This window comes from Tetrao urogallus (assembly GCF_951394365.1).
Source record: "Tetrao urogallus genome assembly, chromosome: 4".
NCBI lineage: Eukaryota > Metazoa > Chordata > Aves > Galliformes > Phasianidae > Tetrao > Tetrao urogallus.
The window spans coordinates 62,958,973-62,973,217 of NC_136817.1; the positions used below are offsets into that span (position 1 = coordinate 62,958,973).

The 14,245-nt window shown below is 35.3% G+C and overlaps 1 protein-coding gene across 1 annotated transcript in view; it reads left to right on the plus strand.

The window, feature by feature from the left end:
• The window catches only part of POLN (DNA polymerase nu), a gene marked incomplete at both ends in the record, with an annotated part of 78,115 nt that overhangs the window by 8,156 nt on the left and 55,714 nt on the right, over nucleotides 1–14,245 (plus strand). Inside the window, 9 exons of the mRNA XM_079534357.1 lie at nucleotides 1,080–1,234; nucleotides 5,265–5,333; nucleotides 6,780–6,840; nucleotides 7,044–7,108; nucleotides 7,351–7,434; nucleotides 7,853–7,942; nucleotides 9,025–9,081; nucleotides 9,893–9,946; nucleotides 10,199–10,264. Of these exons, the coding sequence (XP_079390483.1) occupies nucleotides 1,080–1,234; nucleotides 5,265–5,333; nucleotides 6,780–6,840; nucleotides 7,044–7,108; nucleotides 7,351–7,434; nucleotides 7,853–7,942; nucleotides 9,025–9,081; nucleotides 9,893–9,946; nucleotides 10,199–10,264 (701 nt within the window). The remainder of the gene's footprint in view (nucleotides 1–1,079; nucleotides 1,235–5,264; nucleotides 5,334–6,779; nucleotides 6,841–7,043; nucleotides 7,109–7,350; nucleotides 7,435–7,852; nucleotides 7,943–9,024; nucleotides 9,082–9,892; nucleotides 9,947–10,198; nucleotides 10,265–14,245) is intronic.

Here is a 14,245-nt window from a genome sequence, read left to right on the forward strand (position 1 = left end):
TTGCTTAGTCTGCCTCTTCACAGTGCATCGTCTAAGTTGATGGCAATCCTGTTCTGCACAGTTGTGTACTTTTAATTTAATCACTGTAGAGATTATTTCCTGCTGAAAGAACAGTAAAAGTCCTATGGGCATACCTAAATTTTATTTTCCAAATGAATTCAGGCCTTCGTCTACTTCTTTAAGCTGCATTATTGCAAATCATGATAGTCCCTAAAAAAAGAGAAGGAATGTCTTAGTAGTGCACTCAGCAGGATGTCCTCGAGACAATTTCTGTGGCTGCTCCTTAGCATCTGTTAGCTTCCAAGGTGAAGAACTTGTTAGTATTTGAGGAAAGGGGTGGTGAGCTATGTAAAACCTTCCCATGAAACCATGCAGCTGAAGTATCTTTCATTTATCTAGCTGCTCCAGCACAGGCCAAGCTGTTTCAGGGGAAAAAAAGTCTTGTTCCCTGTCATCTGGTAAGCAGCAACATAAAGTGCTTTTCAGCAGCAGTTAAATCAGCGGAGATGAACAAGCCTGGTTCTCATCAGATTGGTCTTGTAGCTGTCACATATGTAACGGACGTTAAACTGTCTTCCAGCTAATCAAGTCTGAAGGTTGTATATCTGGGAATTGTTTACTTTATATAAGTATGTACCTGTGGGCTGTTGTCTGAACTTAAGGAATCTTTAAGTAATAAGATTCCTTAAGAGGGTGCTTACATCTATCTTTGGCTGTATCTCAAAATTCTACTTATTAGCTTCTCCCCTCTCTTCTTTGTGGTACTACAGTGCATATGACATTAAACAGCACTAGGTTTGTTCAATCCTATGTATTTATGTGGATCTAAGAGAAAGTGCAGCATAAAGACATAAGGTTCTGCAGGACAGAAGTGATTTTTGAGATCAAAGCTTTATGTACTCATGTGAATTCATATATTCATATGTTGCAGATTTTAAAAGTGATTGCTACAAGGTATTTATCATTTTAGGTCTATTCATAATGTGTGTCTACAGGACAGGTGGACAAAATTTTAGAAGTATTTATCTACCCAAGAAGTGACAAATATTTTAACTGTCAGAAATAACTGATTTTTGTAGTTGCAGAGAGCGTTGTGTTGGATCCAAGGATTGCAGCGTGGCTGATAAACTCCAGTGACACAGTTCCCTCTTTTGAATGCCTAATGCAGTATTTTGAAAAATCTTATTCAGTGGAAACAGTAAATACAGATACAGGTGCTTTGAGAAATTCTTTGGTAAGTAGTTTGTTTTAGTTTTTTTTAATGGTTAATTTAAAAGAGGAAGGAGATATTGAAAATGATGCTTGTAAGAATATTGAAAAACTACAGATTATGCCTTTTGAATAGAAAATGATTGTGTTAATGCTGTTTGTCAGAAATCTAATTTTAAAAAGGGGGATGAAAGGGAAGGGTTAACTGAATTCTACTAATATTGCACCTAATTTGCCAGGAACAATTGCAAAATTCTATATCCAAATCCTGAAGTTCAGTAGCAACGTTAATTAGTAGTAAAGTTGGTCTTTTCTTTCAGCTGTCTGCAAACTAATTTCCAGCTTTTATTTCCAGAATGTCTGAAGTCTTGCTCCCTAATTCCTGAGAACTTTTAGCCTGTTTTAGCTAACTGTTATTAATATTGTTGCTGAATCTTACAACTTTCTGGTGAAGGCATCATGTGTTAATAGTGATACTGAGGAATAGTAGGGAGTAAAATATGAACCTTCAAATCGCAAGTATGATGTATGTGAGTTTATATTCTCAATGAGAGTGAATGCTTAATGAATTTCATGAAGTTATTCCCAGTACTATGGAAATGTTTTACTGTCTACTGAGGTTTATTTACAGAGTGTTAAAGATGTGTTTCCATTTTGGGGATCGCATCTATTCTGACTTCTTGTTTCTCAGCTTTATAATCCTGATTGCGGATATCTTAGCAAATAGTTAAGTCAAACCATTTGAAGTTAGTATCCAGAATATTCATGAAGAAGAACATATAGACAAATATGCAGTTGGATATGAATTCTAAAAGAAGCAATAGTCTCTTGCCACAGCCTTGGTCTAGGAAAAGTAAAAGTGGCAGTAAGGTTTGAATAAGTAATGGGATTCCTGTGTAGCTGACATCAAGAAGAATGAAGTAGGGTGAACAAAAAATATCTCAAGCTCTGTAGTAGAGGGATGTACATATTGACAAGTACGTTATGGCAATTCTGTATGTGTGATTTTTCTCTTTACAGTTTCTGTTTTCTGTTTTGCCATCTTTCTGCTAATTGTCTCGCCAGACTCAATTGTTTTTTCTGTTTTTAGAATGAACTAAAACTTCCTGCAACTAAGTGTCTTCCACACTTCTGTTACTCTTGGCACAACACTTTTCTTAAAAATAAGAGTTAGATTGCTGTAATAAAGTCCTTGTGATGGTTCTTTTTTGTCTGTGCCATAATGCTTTCCTCTGCAATTTCTTACAGTTTATTGTAATATAAACTATTTTTGATCAATTCTGACTTCGTTTTTGTGCACCTACAAGTAATTTGGATTCCTTCTTCTTTCTCTTTGGATCAAATAATGGATGAAGCATTGCTGATAGACTGTGTCTGCAGTAATGCCTCAATTCCAGACTTCTCTTTTTCTTCGCATAAAGATAGGGCGCTTTTGCACACAAGAGGCCAAAAAGGGAGTTGTGTAAATGAGGCAGATTTTTATACGCTGTATGGGGAATAGATTGTTTACCTTTTGGTTGACAGCTGACTCTTCCACTGCGAAGACATGGGAACGTGTTTAAATATACTGATATCTAAGTCTGTGTAGAAACATAACCAGGAGTTTCTGAGAGTCCACCTGAACACAGCAAAGTAGTAATATGTACAGCTCATGGAGCAATTCCTGCTAAGGACTGCTCAAAAAGAAAAAGCTATCCAGGGCTACCTTTTCCCAACGTCAGGAAGGCCCTTAGCCTCTTAGAGAGAGCGGAAGAGAGTGGTCCTTCCCCTGCTTCTTTGAAGATCTATTTAGTCAGTACAGATTCTTCTTCAGGAAGATTCTGAAGTTTGCTCAACCACTTTGATTTTTTTAAGCAAAGCAGGCAAGAATAGAATTACATTTCTGGCAGGGCAGGTGAAAAGCCCTACAGAACCACAGTGTTCTGACATCAGACCTGTAAGAAAATATTCTTGGCAACAATCAGTGATAATCTTTCTGTTTTACATCATAATTTGTGGCTCAATTACGTCCAGTTGAGTACCATGTCCAGTGATATTTTATCTGGTTACATTACACATACTCTTGTTTTTATTACTTACTTGAAATATTTCATTCAAACTGAAACATTAATTTCATTTTTTCTGTGCAATCTTAGAGCATAATGTAAATCTGATGGCAAGTAAAATGCTTTTGTATTCTCATCCCAGAGGGACCGAAGGAAATCTTCTGAATACATCAAGTGTAAACCATGGAACTGGAATGAGTAGCACAGTCAGATTTGGTACAATGATTTCTGAGAACTTAGTCTGGTAATAAAAGCATTTTCCTCCTCAGTTTGAGTGGAAAAAGCAGAAGATTTGTTTCCAGATTTTTTCCAACTCTAGTTATTTTACAACAGCAGTAAGGTAATAAGATCACAGACCATCTGCAGGTCTGTAGAGAAATTTCTGCATCTTGTAGTGAAAGAGCCACTCTTAGTGTTCCTCTAGGGATGAAAATAATAGAATGAGCACAGAATAATTTGGAGTCTTCTAATATACACATAGGATGAATGGTGTATCTGAAGATATATTACTTCCAAAATACCCAAGGAGCCCTGTCAGTGCTTTTTTAAGTGTGAAGCCTTCAGATGATTTCATAGCCACTGTCAAACAGTCTACCTACTATTCCTGACGAAAAGATGCCTTTCTCTCACTTTGGAGATGGATTTTAAATTTATTTGGAACACTGACTATGTATATTAATTTAGTAGAAATTACCTTGGAATACCCTGCTCGCAAAAAAACTAGCCACATCTAAGTCAGTCTCCAACTCTGTAGATATAGAGGAGGATGCACTGAATGTGATCTGATTATCTTCTAAAGAAGATAGGGTTCTAATGGTCCCCAAATTCCTTTCTTCTCTAAGTCTTCTATCTGATACGCATTTTATTGATGTTGTTGAACAAGAATTACTAAGGTTGAGCATTCTGCAGTTCTATATACTACAGATTTTTTTCCCAGACTAGCACTGACAAGAATCTGCAGTAAGTACTACACTGTGTCTAGCATAATTATCTTGCATTTTGGATTTCTACACTTGCCCAAAATTCCATAGTCTCATGGGATATAATGTATATATTCCCTTCTGACTTTTCTCAGGCTGTTTTTTCCTTCCTGGGTTATTAACACCTCGTGCCAAGTAATTCTCACATCTACCTTTCTGGATCTTTCTGGATAGCTGGTCTACAGAGGGAAGAGACAGTCAGGAACTGCCCCTGTGCTCTCCTTGTAAGGAGGCTGCAGACCACCATAACCCTGTCTTCTATGGGCTGAACAAACCAAGAGATCTCGGACACTCTGTATGAGTCTTCCCCTCTAGATCCTTCACCATCTTTGTTGCCCTGAGCAGATGAACTTCTATGTAGTTAAATTGTATGCAATGTATCTAGACAAGTTTCAGCTTAGAAAGACATCTTAGAATAATTTTAAAGTTTTCTGTTGGTTCAGCATGTGGCTTTTGATTTCTGATTCCTGATCTAAATGTGTATGTGTATGTGTGTATGTATGTATGTATGTGTATGTTTGGTGGCCCTGCTAGGCAGGGGGGTTGGAACTACATGATCCTTGAGGTCCCTTCCAACCCGGGTGATTCTGTGATTCTGTGATTCTGTGATTGTCTGTGTGCATATCAAAACAATCTTTTAGTCATCTTAGTTTCACTGTGAAACACCCCTGCAGAAGAAGGAGGTGAATAATTTGGCACAGAAGAAAGGCAGTACTGATAACAGTTAAATTTTTTGGAGTTTTGGAAGTTAAAAATAGAATTCTGAATTAACATCACACAGTCTGTACAAAATGTAAGTAAAGGAACAAGTAAAATCTTGAATGCATATTGTCTTTACTCCTGTGCTTGTAATTCTTGTTTTTGGTAGCTCAGAGTCAGGTCGCAACAGTTGGAGGTCTTAAAATGTTCCTATTGTATTTAGCATTACTAAAGGGAAATGCAGGAAATATACTTTAATAGCTTAATCACTTTAAAAATATTGCTCTGAATATTTTAATACTAATATTAAAAGTCTTTTATTTTTTATCAGCATCAAAACTTGGTTATGAATTTGCAAAAACTTTATACTATAATGATGGGCCTCGCTCATGACTTACAGGTAAGAGTTGATAAGTAGTTACTCAGCAATAATTTCTGAGGTGTTATCACAAAGTGGTGTGCTTCTCACTCAAATCAAAATCTCTTATGGAAATAAAATAAAAGGTTTCAAACTTCACTGATTTATAGTACTAGACAACATGTAAGATGAAGTGGTCCATCAAATTTACCATTGTTTTCAGAAGAATGGAACGTTTACTCAAAGCAAATGTTGAAGAAGTTTCCTCTACAAGAGTTAAATATTTAGGTGAAGATCCTAAGAACAGGAAAAAATCAAAAAGTTGTGCTTCTTCATTCTATGTTTTAAAGCTATAAGAACAATCCAAAAACTGTTTAAGAGTTGAAGCAATGTCGTTATTTATCTCGGTAGACACGTTTAGAGATTGTCTTTGTTGAGCACAAAAACTTAGCATGTCTGCTACTGTATGTTGTATTAATCCTTGGTGAAGTTAAGAATACATCTCAAGAGTTTTTAGGAGTTTTTAATGTTCTGTTTTGTTTTCTTGTTATTATATATTTGAAAAGGTTTCAAAATTTAGGGATAGGCTCAGGTTCTGGAGAAAGTTGCATAGCTTCATAGAATGTTTTAGTTGGGAAGAGACCTTAAAGATCACTTAGTTTCAACCTCCCTGACATGACAGGGACACCTCCCACTAGATGAAGCTGCCCAAAGCCCCATGCATCCTGGCCTTGAATGTTTTCAGACATAGGGCATCTGCAGCTTCTCTGACCAACCTCTTCCAGACCCCTACCACTCTCATGGTAGAGAATTTCTTCCTAACTTCTCATCTAAACTTGTCCTGTATAATGAGACACTAGAGGCTTTCCTTGAAACTGATTTAAAATATAGTGTAAGGGTTGAGAAAAGTAGCTGGATTTTTTAAAGTGGCCCAGCAATTGTTCTATCTGTGAATGAAGGCAACAGAAACACCTAAGGTACAGCAACACCAACCAAAAGCCTACAGAAATTCTGAGAGAACTATTGTTGTCTGACTGCTGCAGTGGTCAGAGGAAAAAAACCATCCTATTCTTTGCAACTAAATTGGGTACATAGTCCCACCTTTCTACATCTTCCTAATGAAAATAAAATATTGAATTTTGAGTGGTTGCTTAGTTGCTCAAGTGAATAAGAAAAAAGAATGAAGAAATGTTCTATTATAGTGGACCTTATTCTAAAAATAATGTAGAAAAATGGTGTGCAAATTTCTTAGTTTCCATTACTGTACCTTTCCTTATAAAACAATTTGATAATTGAATATAGTGTTTGGATGCTATAATTTACACTAACTAGTATTTCATGCTTCACCCAGCCTTGTCTTTATAAAAATAAATGATACATAAAGTGAAATACTGCTCACTGAAAAACTGATCTACATAATGATACTATCGTATGGTTTTTAGAATAAGGTTTGCTAATACTGGTGCTGATTTGTATCTTACTTTACAGGTTCAAGGTTTGTGGAAATTATTTTGCACATTAGAGCTTCCACTGATCAAAGTTCTGGCAGGTACGAAAGTTCAGCCCCAAATATGACTTTTTACCATTTTTATGCAGCTGTTTATTGTACTGAAATAAAGGTTATAATAACTAAATATTATGTTATCCTTGTAATGCCCATGAATACCTACGTGAGTTAGAATTGCAATTTTGTAGCATGCAAGATTACACTTGTCAGTTGTAAATGTTCTCAGTATTTAATTTTATTTGCAGTGATGGAAACTCACAAAATACATGTGGACAAACAAGAACTGAAAAAAACATCAGAGATTCTAGGGGTAAATTTTATGTTTATTTTTTTCCACAAATATTAGTGCTTTTTTCTATAGTAAATCCCCTCTCTAATTCACAAAGAAATGTAGATTGAAGGTATACGAGCAATCCATTAAACCAGCTGATAGCCAGTAGTGGGGTATCTCATTTATAAGTAGTAGTCCAGTATACCTAATAATGTAGGAAGTAACAGAATATTGAAGAAAATAGTGTAAAAGGAATAATTCTGATGTTCTGTAATTTACAGTTGAGACTCAAAGAACTTGAAGAGGAAGCCCATCAAATTGCTGGAGAACGATTCCTTTTGACCAGCAGTAGTCAACTTAGAGAAGTATATTCATATTACTGTTATTACTTAAGCTATCTATTCTGTAAACTGTTAATGATGCAGGAGAATTATAAAGCATATAAGTTTGTTCATACAACTTCTGATTCTTTTTCTTCTATGTTCTAATTATATTCTCTGATTATACTGGAAGACATCTCAGTTAACTCATAAATCTGACCATTTGGCTAATCTGTATTTGAATGAAGTTGAATAATGCACTTTATTTTAGCGAGTGCACTATTTTTAGAAATAAGATGTTAAAAGTAAAGATCTGATCTTTTTACTCCTGTGTTATTTTTCTCTTTTCTGCAGCATAACTCTATTTTACTCGGAATCTCTTTCGTAGACTGGAGTTCAGGAATCTAATCATTTTCTTTTCTTTTTCATCACTTGAAGCACTGAAGTCTTTTTCTTAATGTAGGTACTGTTTGAGAAGTTAAAACTGCATACGCTGTGTGAAAAAATTCCCAGAACTGAAAGACAGCAAGTTGCATCCACCTCAGAAGTTGTGGTGAGATGAGATTATTCAACAATCTGCATTATTTAAAAAAACTAAGTTCTATGTCAGTGAAGCTGTAATTTGTCTAGTTTCCTTTCCAATCTTCATTTATTTTTGTTATGTTAATCACACTTGATGTACTTATGCTAGGAATGACAGAGAGCAACCAAGAATGGAAGGAGAATTCTGCTGCTTAAGATAGAAAAAACAACTTTGTATTGAATACACATTTGTCAGAAACAAGGGAAACACTTTGTAGTTTCCTGATCTGAAATTCACAGTACCTTGTAGAACTTCATGTTGACTCTACATGTCAATCTACATAACTATAGGCAGGTTAATAAATCATCTATGCATGATAGTAAGAAAAGAATTACGATAGAAAATCTTTATTCTGATAGAATTGCATAATTTTTTTTAGCCTGAATGTGTAGTTCCAGAAATTTTTGTTGTACTTCTACATATATAATCTCATTTGAGTCTTTTTATTTACAAATTTTTATGTAAATTTATGATCTAAGAAATCTTGAAATCTCCTGGAACTTGTACGATGGGACAAATGGGAGCTCTGCTGTTAGATTTTGATTGTATGAATACACACTTAAATATATGTTTATTATCCATTCATGTATGCATGTATAAATATGTATTGCGTACTTTTCCATGTTCTCTCTTGCTTAGATGCTGTCTTGCACAAAAATGAAACAAAGGACCATAAACAATCCCCTCACTTCATGTGCCTTATTGTTTCCTATGTTCTTGAGGAAAAGTTTCACGTCTACTTGTTGTCTCTCTGAAATGGGAAGGGAAACAAAATGCAAGGGGATAATCTCCAGCCCTCCTGCTGAAGGCAGGGATGAATGAAGGCTCCTTCTGGGCCTGTGATAAGATTGTTTGAAGGACAGAACAGCTTAGCATATATTTCATCCTCTTTCATCTTGACAAGTGTATTTCATCCAGCAGAACTTCTGCTATATTTTACTTGACAGTTAAATATCAAATAGTAATCGTTGTTCAAATGGGGAAGTTAAGATAGTTAAATAACACCACTTAACAGAAAAACATAACAGTAATACAGATTCTTTATCTTACAGCTTAGTAAGTTACAAGATCTTCATCCTTTGCCTAAGCTTATGTTAGAATACCGGCAGGTGAGTTGTTGTTACATGACTGTATGGGAACTGCTGAATCACGGCCTGAACCTCTGATTGATCACCTGAGGCGAGCCATGAGTCAGCCATGGGAGCACAGGTGAAGGCAATTCAACTGTGCTGCCGGAAGGGGTGGAGCCTGGCTGCACCTCTCTTAGACCCATTTAAGAGCTGACTGCCAGTGGGGAAGGATCTCTTCTAGAGATCCCTTCTCTGGAGTTTTGCAGCGAGCCCAGGATGCAGGTAAGCTTTCTATCTATTCTGTTTTTGTTACTATAATCTGCTTTGCCAAACTCTCTTGTTTATTTCATAATTATAACATCTTTATATTCATTGGCTATATACATGATGTAGTTATACTCAAGCAAAATTAGCAAAAAATATAACTTATTAACAACTAAACAAACAAGGTGACAAGAGCCTCCTGAAAATCCAAAATTACCTAGTTAGCTCTTATACTTTGTTTGGGTATTCAGTACATCAGTTTCTAATTTAGGTAAATAAATAAAATCCACTCTTCTATTTTTGTGCTGCTTTTTTGTGTGGTTCATTGATGGGGAGGTATAAGGTATAAGATTCCAATAGGACTTTTGGTGTTGTCTTCATAGACCTGCTTTAGTCTATACGTTAGCACTTCACTAACTTATTTTAGTAGTTCAAAAGTGAGTGTATATATAAAATCTTTTCCTAGGGTAAAACTATCTTTTAAAAGAGTCTATGAAACAAACTCATGCTCTTGAGATTAAGGCTTTTGATGTGTAAATCTTATTGTTATGTATAAACATTTGTTTAATGCTCTTACGTAATTCAGGTTCGTAAGATGAAATCAACCTACGTGGATGGGCTAAGAACATGCATGAGAAAGGTAATATATATTAAAAACAACTCTAAAACTTGGTGTTTAAAGTACATTAGACTTATTAAATGATTGTAGTACTTGCAGTTCAAGAACTTTAATGTATATATAATTAGGAAGTATTTCTTTTTAGATTTGTATTTCTAATTGCAGTGAGTTTTAATTAAGTTTATATTAACTAGAGAAATATGTCCTTTTTAGATGTATGTAATCACCCTCTTTTGGGGGGATGATGAGAGGTATTATTTTATTTGACTGCAGGGATTTATTTGCCCTACATGGAATCAGACAGGAACTGTGACTGGCAGACTTTCATCCAAACGTCCAGTAAGTGAGCCTTTTAAGATTTAAATTAAAATTTTAAAAACAATGTTGTCTATATACCATGCTACATACTTTGACTTAAGAAATGTTCTAGTAAGTCTAGCAATTGCCATATTGTATGTAAATGGGAGACAGAAAAATTTATTAATGAGTAATATTCTCTAGAACAGTTATTTAATGAGTAATTTCCATGATCATTTCATCAGAAACTTTTTTTTTTTTTTTTTAACCTTAAATTGATGTAGGAAGTGAGAACTGTAAGCCATGCATGTACCTTCTAGATTGCCACTGAATAACTTCTTTATAATGAATTTCTGGTGTTCATAAATTCTTCCCTGTAAAGGACTGGTGAACCCTAGTATAAACCCAGGGGATTACAGAGAAGAAGAAAGAGCACAAGAAGCCCTTCTCTTCTGGAATTTGACTTCAGGCCTTTCAATATAGAATCACCCTGTTACACTGGAAGTCTTTCCAGGTCTCTTTATGGCTCTTTGTGCTTTGTTTTGGCTATAATTTTTTCCGTATATACTTGTGGCTGGAGTGACATCCGACATTCTGGACTACTGGAAGCTTTGCTTTTGTGTAAATTCAAATAGAAAAACATCTCTATGCTACATCTCACTTGCAGTTTTGGTTGTTTATGTTCCAAACAAAGGTTTCTTTAGGTGGATATTATTTGTTTTGTAAAGGAAGTGACTACATCTGTCTCCTTCCCTCTTTGACTCCATTTGATGTTTTAGTTTTTATTTGCAGGGGAAATGACCAGACATGAGGCGCAGAACAGGATTTCTTTTTCAAATAAACTCTGTGCTCTTCTTTCAGATGAATCCACATATGGATGTATGGATGATGTATGTTTTTGCCTTTAAGTGGGTTTCTTTCAAAAGATAAGCTTATTCACATGATTATTTTTTTTTAATGTTTCTGTTGCAGCGACTTAGAGAAGGTTTCTTGGTAGAACTTGAATTCAGTGGCTTTCCATGTATGCATCTATTTTAGTTTAACTGCACATTCTTTCCTTTCATCTGATTGCTTCTTCTCATTTGATTCCTCCTCCTTCAGCGTGTTCCATAGCAAAACTTTTGTCGCAAGTGTTATATAATGTATGTATCATGTAATGCAGTACCTCACAAAAGAGACTCGCATTTGATATTGGGGTCTACTGCTGTAGAAGACTGCGTATAATTGTGTGCTGTGATTTGGTTTGAGATATAAACTTCAGTACTAGAATTAGATATTCTGTATTAAGATTTTTCCCTCCAGTCTTCTGCATCAAAGAGAACTGTTACAAATTTACACTTCTATACTTCAGAATATGTTTCTATCTTTTAAATTAAAAAGCATAAAGCAATGGGCTTTGGGGGTGTTTCTTTTCTTTGATTATCAAAAAGTTATGCTGGAGATGAGTAAAATTCTTGATCTCCTTAAAGCAGTTGGGAAAGAAAAAAAAGTAGTGAAATAAAAATATTGCTATTTCCCTCTAGGAAAAGTAGTTTTACCAGCTTGTCCAAATGGACAAAGAAATAAAATAATTTAGCTTATCAAAGTGCACAGTGGCCTTTAGTTTGTAAATCAGAAATGTCATTAGAAAAAGAAATTAACTTGGGTATGTTGAATGTTAATGTGCTCAAAGAAGAGCCACAGGAAACCTAAAATACTGAATATATTTCAGTCTCTCTAGTAGTGTCTTCTGTTATTGAATGCATTATAGAGAGTTGTTTGGTTGTTTATTAGAAGTCATGTGTTACTATCAGTGTCTGGAATGTGAATAATAAATTACTGGTCTGGTTTTAGTTCTGATAAAATAGAAAATCTCTTGAAGAGACCTGTATGTGTATCCACACAGTGTATTTCTTCTGGGCTGTCTTCTGGAGTGAAGAAATGAACTGAATCATTTAAAACTCAAGTGTAGCTTTGGGATAGTTTGTCCTGTGGCTCCTGAACAGTGTGGATGAGATGCTGTGTATTTCTCTCTCTCCCTTAACACTATTTCAGTAGGCTTTACATCCTTAACATACCCACACACATGCATGCTGTGCAAGACAGGCTGTGAGAATGAGGCAGTCAAAACTATGGGGACAGCTCTTGAATTTCAGGTGTTTCATTCCAGGTCTCACTGTGTTACAGGCTGTGACACTACCAATTTTTCATTGTTTTCCTGAAAGTTTAGATCCCAGCATAAACAGAATTCAACTTGGTACTTCAGGTTTGTATGGCAGCTCACCTCTACTCAAGCATCCTACTTCTGTCTCTTTCTTCCATGATTCGTAGAAGGTTTGGACAGAGCTGATGCTGAGAGTAAAATGTAAAGCCTTTGTCTAGTTTTCAAATTGCACTATTATGTATTCAGGTTTGTAAGCATTTTTTCGTATCCTGACCTAGCAACATGAATGATTTCTTCAAATGGGCTGATAGTGTGGATCTTAGGTTTGCCTTGGTCTTACTTAAGTGTGTTTCGTCATTTTTTCTTTTTTTAAAAGTATGCTTACTGGAATGCCTTGAGGATAGGGGGAAGTCGAATATGTTCAAGGTTTATGTAAAACATCTTTCCAAAAGTTTCTCTCAGTGCCATTTAAGCTACAAATTCATTTTTAGGTAATTATGCTCTGACACTGACTTCACTAAAAAGGGATGACTGTTTTGCAGTGACAGTCTATGTGCTCTCTTGAACCTTTGCATCAAAGAAATTCAGTGCCGTATTTTCTACTAGGTGCAAACATCTATCACTGATATGCTGATAAAGTCAGAGCACTCGTGCCATTTCTTACGGTCGGTCTGCATTCAAAATATTTTCCTTTTGTCATGTTTATTTTCAGTATTTTAGTTTGTTTCAATGCTGTTGAGTTGCATGCTGGTTATGATTGCAGTAACAGTACTAAAATAGTATCTCACTTTGTGTTTAGAGTTTTACAATCTCTTATTGCTGCTTTATTGTTAGAAGTGTGTTCTAGGTTCAGGACTCAACAATCAAATGAGCTGCATTTACAGCAGTAGAGACATTTCTCAATTTGTTCTTTCTTACTCCTCAGTTGTTTTTTTGTTTTGACAGAGAAAAATACTGGAGAGAATAAGCGTGTTGTGAAGACTGTAGTTCAGTTGCTTTTGTGATAAGAATTTACATTATGTTAACATTGCAATAAGGCACTGTTAGTTATGAGTGTGACAACAACAGCATGAAGTCACTGTTCGTAGTAGTATAACACTGATGTCTGGTATTCCAGATAACTACATTGGTTCAGTATCAAACTGTACAAATAAGGGTTCTGCATCATAAACCTTTGTTCTTTTAGCATCACATGTACTCCTAGTATCCTTTTACACAGTACAGTATATTCACGTCTTTGGTGATCTCTGTAGAAATGCTTCTGATCTGTGTATGCATCTCATTGTGGGTGTAGTGTATCCGATGCATAGATAACATTTGATATGATAAAGTTTTCCATCTGGCTCAGTAAAGCTTGGGATATCATCTGGGCTGTAATTTTGCAGTAATGGAAGCAATCATGTAGATAGCTTGTCTTTTATTTAGGTTGTCTTTGTGTGTGTAATTGTGTTTTGTGGTATTTAAAGATAATGCGTAGCCAGTATAAATCTGTTTCTGTGCAGTAATACATGCAAAAAATCTATTTTAAAATTCTATTTTAAAAATGCAGGGAGAGTCTGTCATAACTCCTTCTGCAAACTAAATATAAGTATAAAAACAGAGAACATTAAAATTAACAGTGCAAGAAAACATAGGATTCTGTACAGCTCAGAGTAATATCAGCTAAAATATTTTTAGTATTCTGGAAAAATTGACTGTGAGGCCTGATTCTTCCTTCACTCTCCTTTAGTTTCTGCCAAAAGGCCCCTTAGAGAGGCTTAGATGATGAAGTTCGTGTTGTCTCTTTGCTTGGGAGATTATGGCATTGCATACCTCCATTGGTTCTGTTAAATCCCTAAGATACTGGATTTCGATTATACTCAGTGAAAACTGTCAACTTT